The sequence below is a fragment of the Diaphorina citri genome, unplaced genomic scaffold (genome assembly GCF_000475195.1).
Source record: "Diaphorina citri unplaced genomic scaffold, Diaci psyllid genome assembly version 1.1 scaffold60072, whole genome shotgun sequence".
Taxonomy (NCBI): Eukaryota; Metazoa; Arthropoda; class Insecta; order Hemiptera; family Psyllidae; genus Diaphorina; species Diaphorina citri.
Genome location: NW_007437354.1, coordinates 3,042 through 10,524, shown reverse-complemented (window position 1 = coordinate 10,524; position 7,483 = coordinate 3,042). Strand labels below are relative to the sequence as shown.

At 37.4% G+C, this 7,483-nt stretch overlaps 1 protein-coding gene across 1 annotated transcript in view; it reads right to left on the bottom strand.

Annotated features, from left to right (window-relative positions):
• Positions 1–4: 4 nt before the first annotated feature.
• The window catches only part of LOC103523943 (glutamic acid-rich protein-like), a gene marked incomplete at both ends in the record, with an annotated part of 10,516 nt that continues 3,037 nt past the window's right edge, over positions 5–7,483 (bottom strand). Inside the window, 5 exons of the mRNA XM_026833172.1 lie at positions 5–867; positions 1,043–1,279; positions 4,106–4,327; positions 4,896–4,963; positions 6,188–6,439. Of these exons, the coding sequence (XP_026688973.1) occupies positions 5–867; positions 1,043–1,279; positions 4,106–4,327; positions 4,896–4,963; positions 6,188–6,439 (1,642 nt within the window). The remainder of the gene's footprint in view (positions 868–1,042; positions 1,280–4,105; positions 4,328–4,895; positions 4,964–6,187; positions 6,440–7,483) is intronic.

The following is a 7,483-nucleotide window of genomic DNA, read 5'->3' as shown; positions in this document are numbered from 1 at the left end:
AAGAATGGTGGGAAGAGCTTTTGCTTTTCTCTCGGCTTTTGTCATGGTCTTTACTACTTTTGTCTCTAGATTCGTCCCCCCTATGGTTTTTGTCTTTATCTTTCCGACTATCGTCTATTCTACCGTTCTCTTTTTTATCATTTTTTCTTTTATCACTGGTTTTATCACCATTTCTCTTGTCACCATATTTCTCGTAGCCATCGTCCACTTTTTCTTTTTTAATTTTAATTTCCTCGCTATATTTGTTGATACTTTCTTTTGAACTAGATTTACTATGCCTGTCTTTATCCTTATCGCTGCTTTTGGTTTTGTCACTGCTGGCTTTATGTCTTTCACTATCCTTCTCAGATTTGTCTCGACTAGATTTATCACTGCTACTTTTATATTTGTCCTTATCTTTACTACTCTCATGTTTCTCTCTACTTTTATCTCGATGCCTGTCTTTACTTTCTTTTTCCTTTTTCTCTTCTTTCCCATCGTCTTTCCTCGATTCACTGGATTTGCTACTTTTATTATTCTTATGATCTGAACTTTTTCTCTTCTCGTCATGTTTGTCTAGTTTATCATGTTTCTCAACTTTCTCATTATTCTTGTGATGACCATTGAGCGCTTTCTTCCGTTTTGCTTTCAAATATTCCTCATAAGCTTTTTTTTCTTCTTCATATTTCAGCCTCCTTTCTCTTTCATCTTCAGATTCGTCATCACTTTCTTCGCGTTCGTTTTCTTTGTCTAGATCTTCATCTTCAGATTCGCTATGAGCTTTGTTGTTTATCACTTCTCTTTCTTCATCTTCCTCTTCGCTTGCATTGACTTCGTTATCACTGGCAGATGAATTGTCAACGCTTAGATCATGGTGCCCATTCACCTCTGTAAAAAAAAAATCAAATACAGATTTTAGTTGGTGTGGCATTGTAGACTCTCATTACATATTTCATTTATTTTTACTTTTTCATAAATATTTTAGTCTGTTTTTTCATTCATCTTCAATATTTTATTCGAAATACTTACTTAGGTAGGTACTCAGGTTGATTTTTCTACTCACCAGCCTCATCTACATCAGAGCCACAATGTTCCTCGCCAGAGGCGGCAGCTGCTACCTTGTCCTCTTCTGCTTTCACCACAGCTTTCCAAGAAGTCACCAGAATTTTTGCCTTCTCGCTGATCACGCCTTCAAATTTGCGCAGCTCATTAACTGTACGCCCTATGCCGGTGATTTGAAGCAACTGAACACTGATGGGTAACTTGGAAAGTTTGTCGAGACAGTAGACCACCTGGGGGTGAATTGGACAGGTGGGGGTGAATTGGGATTACTTAAATCATTCGGTAAAAAATTGCATACCAGTAGTATCATTGAAATAAATTGCATGCATTAAAATTAAATCTTGAAATTGAAACACAATTCAAGGAGCACTCCTTATTTACCAATTCCATGAAATTCGTTAGTATAAAGGTAGAAACACATCACGTCACGTGAGCTCACATGACGTGATAGTAGTGTGTTTCTACCTTCAGTAACCTGATGTTATATCATTTCCTATCATATTATCATATGCTTCCTTGATAGACTACTTAAATCAAACATGTAACTTTTATTCAAGATTTAGGAGAATCAAAGAGAACTTTGTAAATATTAAGGAGTAAGTAGGTAGAACATCAAGCCAATATTTTAATGACTAATGGTAATAGCCAATGGATAGATTATCACAAGTTAGCTAATCAGGCAAGGTAATGTCAATCCTCATCAATTGTTGCCATGTAGATATAAGTAGGTCACTAAGTCTGTTGGTCAAGTGTTAGTCTCTGGTCTCCCTTGTACAGTGAACTAGAACAAATATGTGACAAGTCTGCACTAGACTGTGATGGTCACTAAATCACATAGCCAGGCACTGTGATTAGAAATGTGTCAGAGGGACACAGGGCCAGTACTGTACTTATTATAAGCACTTGTATCATATCTTTTGTTATAGGAAATCTGTGTAGGTTAACCTAAGTATCTATGTGGACTTTGAACAGTTAAGTAGCATTTTTATACAAATTTATTCTGACAGCCTTCTCTGAATGTTTTTTTTTTCTTTCTTTTTTCATGTTTCATAGAGGTAATTGTGACTCCCAAGATAGGAGAAAGCCAGCTGTTCTGAGAACAAACCTTATCCATTCAGGATAAAATCTGGCCAGGCAGGAATCAAACTCATGGCCTATGTTACTGTTTGTGATCTAGGTGGCACTGATACAGACAGAGACACCTTTGACAAGGAGAACAGCCCTAAAAGATTTTTTCAAAAAATGTTCTCCTAAGCAATTAAGTACTTAAGTAAGTAGGTAAGTAGGTACCTATACATGTACCTATTGCAAATCATGATATTACCTGCATTATTGTTCCACCAGTTGATTCCCACAAGGACATTGACATAGCAATGAAATTAAAATAATAGGAATAATAAAATAATGGCTAGAAAGACAATACCCATTTCCTCAAATATTTGATATTTTTGGTACCTAAGTACTAATTCAGAAGAAATCACAATGAAAAATTGTTACAAAAAAGAGCTGGCACAAATGGGCAATCACCATTGTTATTATAGGGTTCAGTTACACAAAAAAGAGCTTTCTTTTTCATTTCATGGCTTTTGAATAATTACCAAAATAATACTGACATCTTCATCAGGACAATTCCGATTAGAATGATTTAAATTAGTGAGCTCTTGATGCCACCCAGGGCATCATCATCAGAACAAGGTAGGTGTTCATTCTATCACATCAGGTTCATCAGGAGAAACCTATTGATTGAAATTGCCTTGATAAAGATATTATTATTTTATCTAAATTAAATTTTTAAATACCTAATTGTTGAAGTACCATAAAGGTTTCAACCATTTTCGGACAAGTTTTTATGTCTTTTGTTTTAATTTCCTTTTTTACCGTTTCATTTTATTAACACGTTGAGCACCACGTAACTCATATTATGAGTGTCAGACGTGTCCAACCTGGTACATGAAACTCACATATGGGCAACACCCATAGGCTAACAAGGTACTTGAAACTCATATGTGGGTGACTTGAACTGCTTCCTTTCTGATACGTGTAGCTCACTGATGGGCTACAATTCAATGTATTTCTTATGACGAGTGGATTGTCATGGAACGTCCGAGCATTACGGTACCCTTGAGTCACGTGTACCACAAACTTTTTTTTCGGTGATGTTCCGGTAATCCATATATGAGTGTCACAGAAAAATTTGAATATCTCCAAAAATACTTATCACACAAGAAAAATTTGTGTACATTACTTATCTATTTTCTACACCTCACACATCTAAAATTGACATAAAAATTTTCTGGTACCACGTGATAATTTCCACTTTTTCCATGGGTACCAGCGAGCACCCATGTAAAAATGGCTTGGCGCTCAATGTGTTAAAGATTCTGGAGATTCTTTTGTACCAGTAGTGGGCTACTAGAATTATCAAACAATGTTGCTAAACGCTCAAGGTTTACAAAACCTTGATCTTGACATTGCCGAAATCTAGAGTCTAGACCAGACTAATTTTGTTATTCAAATTACCACGCGCCGCTGTTTTGATATTCAAATCCTCATTAGAATAGCTACAGACTTTCTGATTGTCCTTAGTGTCGCATAATTGTTTACTTTTGACCTCTGAATACATTTGGAACAAGAAAGCACGAGGCAAACTGATAGCCTGGTCTACGATCTCATGTTAAAGTGTTTGTTAATTTCTGAACAAGTTCGGAGACTATGCTTAAAAAAATGAACAGTCTTCAAGCATGATCATTGACCAAAGTTTAAAACGTTAACATGAGGTTCAAAACACGAGTAAATCATTTTCAAGTTTATTTCTCGTAAACCAAGTGAAGTTACTAAAATTGATTTCATGTTTCCTGATTATGGCCGATCTTACCATAGTGAACACAGTGTCAAGGGTTTTAACGTCATGCATTTGGTTTACACAGGCCAGTATTTCTCAAACTCTGGATCTGAAAACTCTCTGTGTAACATTATACATTTACTATTCGTACGGGACTCAACTCGTTTTTTTTTTTTTTTTAAGTCGATGGGACTCAATTCGTTGACTCCCGCTCGTTCTTACCATCAATCTCTTTGGCTGGCACATGGACAGGTATGGAGACATAGGTGGCCGGTGTATTATGTAAGCACACTACCGGTAAATACCAGGACTCAAACAGATGGACTGCTGCTCTACTGAGATCTGTGGTGAGGGCGAGAGCTAGGATTGGATGATGTAGTTGTAGAGATGAGAGAGCCACTCCCTTGACAACATCCCAAACAATGATTCGCTTGTCTTCAGAACCTGGAGGGGAAAATGAAATTGATCTTCTAGAACTAGACGAAACCAATTAAAATAAATAGCCAAGTTAGTTCGGGACCGGGAACCAAAAATAAACAGCCTAGTTAGTTCGGAGGGTAGTGCCTCTGCCTTGTAAGCGATTTTATCCTAAAGAAATGTGGTTCGTTCTCGGAACAGCTACCTTTCTCCTATCCTGTCCTACTTCTGTCAATCAAACCGGTTGATGGGCGAAACAGGGACCGGAAATAGTGGAAACAATGAAACTGTCTATGAAATGGACTCAAGCACATTACTATACTACCTAGTAGATGGTTCTCCTGCTTAATTGACAGTAAATTTACTGAATCACCTAAAATTGAACCGAAAGTCTAGTTTTGTCTCTTTGAATATAAATATTCATCAGGACATCATGGAGAGCAGCACTAAGTTCACACAATGACCGCTAAGCAGGAAATAGCTGTTTCGTCCCATGTTGACCGAATTTAACCAACTTAAAATTTCAAAGCTTACTTGAAAGCCATGGAATGGGTTTCCAAAAGAAAATTTGTTTGGTTGTTTGGAAATCTTAAGCCTCCTTTCTTAATCTTTTGAAGCCTTTGAAGTAACCAACAAGACATGTCTCGTACCTCGGTACAATGTCTAAGGAAAAGGAAGTCAGTGTAAGAAAATTAACATCTTACATCGGACATTCATTACCATACATCCGTTGATCTAACTCAAGGCCACATTCCTACCTCGGTGGTGTAGTGGTCAAGGCGCTCGCCTGGTAAACAGGAGGGCGTGGGTTCAATCCCAGCCGAGGTATGGAATTTTATCCTCAATATAATTTGAGAATTTGACCACAATAATAGTAGTAGCCTACTGCTGGAGTAAAGGGACTTATCAGTCCTATGCGAGCAGTAAAAATAAGCACTATTATTATCATATAGGTAGGTACCTACGTAGGTAGTGTTTACATAAAGCGGAACTTTGAGCAGGGATGTTTGGTATGTGGAGATCATACTATTCATATTATTCTTCTCGATCGAAATAAATGTGCCAGCCTACTTAGCTTAGTTGGTAGTGCGTCTGCCTTGTAAGCGCTAGGCCGCGGGTTCGATTCCCGCCCAGGGCGGATTTTATCCTGATGGGATAATGTTCGTTCTCGGAAACGGCTGGCTTTCTCCTATCCTGTCTTCCTTCTCTCTTCGAATTCGGGACGATAAGACCATAGCAGTTACAGTTCACTCTGTCAAACCCCTTAAAAAAAATGTACATGTACGAAAAAGTAACTACTTGAATAAGTGCATGATAAAAAAAAATGGAATGAAAATATCTAAATTTGAAAATAGGTATAAGTACCTAAGCTGATATTGAAAAATAGTGATAACAAAATGCGTAGATAGGTACCTATTCGATCTATTTGAGCCCCTAACCCAAATCCCTATGGTAATAAGCCCACAGCGCGTCGTACGATATTGGTAGATGACGTCATCACAGGAGTACAGTGTTGTCGCTAGGTATGATATCGGCGGGCTTGAGACTCTCATGTTCCGAGAGCTGTATCTCACGATCTAGTGAACGCATTTTCTTCGTTATAGTCTCAATATTTTTTTTAATTTTCATAGTTTTTTCTGAGATAATAAAAAAAAATCATGAGAATCACCAATTTCGTTCAGGACAGTCACACTACTTTCACGTCACGTGAATCATGAACGAGATTACCTACAATATTATGTGGGAAAACTTTGAACTACATCTTTTCGACTCCCCATGACTTCTACTGACGTGATGTGACTCCTTATAAGTTTGTAAATAAGGACTCCTTAGTTCGTCGCCTGACTTTGCTGATATCGGTACAAACTTTTACCTTCACCTCCTTACCTCACTTGACATCTTGAATCTTTATCTTTTCCACCGGACACTCTGAGATACCTCTTCCTCTTCTTCTCCACCACATCCTTGTCCTCCTCTTCCTCTTTCATCTCCTTCCCTTCCATTTTCACCTCCCTTTCTTCCTTCTCCAGCGCCTTAGGTTTCTTCTCCACTCTCTCATCATTCACCTTCGTCTTCTCCTCTGTTCCTCCACCATCGCCTCCTTCTTTTTTACCTGTTGTGTGTTTGTTTACTGGATGACTGATTTGACCGTAGTGGAGGTGAAGTTTTAGAAGGTGAAAGAGAAGGAGGAACTGAATACTGTAGGAAGAAGGAGAAGGAAAATTTGGAGAAAAACGAATAGAAAAGGAGATCTGAGGGAGAAAGAGGAAGAGGAAAAAAGGAAGAGAAGTAAGAAATGTACTATACGTCTAGAAGAAGAAGAAGAAGAAGAAGAAGAAGAAGAAGAAGAAGGAAGAAGAAGGAAGAAGAGGAGGAAACAAATGGAGTAGAAGGAATTTGAGAAGGGGGGGTAGAAAGAGGAAGAGAGAAAAAAAGAGAAGTTTTAGGAAGAGGAGGTGGAGAAGATGAATGGATGGGTTTAATGGTAACTGTAAAGTACCATAGCGGATGTGAATGTGGAAGATGGATGTGGTATAACAGAGGGACGTAAAAAAAGAGTATTTATTTTATTCTGGGTATAACCTAATGGTTTTATGATGGATGTGAAGTTAAATATTTTCAATGGAAAATTTTGCTATTTTAGCAAATTTGGTAGAATTTCAGTTTTTATTGTACATAAAGTTCAAACATGAATGTATACAACATCGGTATGTTACACTAATAACTAATAATAAAAAATGTCTCATTTGTCTCATAGCCTGTCCAGACCTCATCTTGAGGACTGAGTTTGAGAGCATGTCCCATTATGATAACTTGATAACAGTTCAATTGAGATGGAGCAACTCTTTATTGATAAAATTATGTTGTAAACATGTTTGCTTGTCAAGATATTTCTGTTTTGCTCGTCAAATTTAGACTGGAGTTATTTTGGGGTGTCTTTTTAACAAGATTTTTGTCGAATATGTCAGTAACGATATCTACACTTTCAATAAATTTATTTATAAAGATCATATCGTCAAAAGACCTACATATGTAAATTGTAAATAATTATTATGTAGGTAAGTATGTGTAATTATTAAAAATACATTTTTCGTTTACTATGTTTACCTACCTACATATCTCTCTCTCTCTCTCTCTCTCTCCCTCCTCTCTTCCTCCCCCCATCCCCCTCCCCTCCTACTC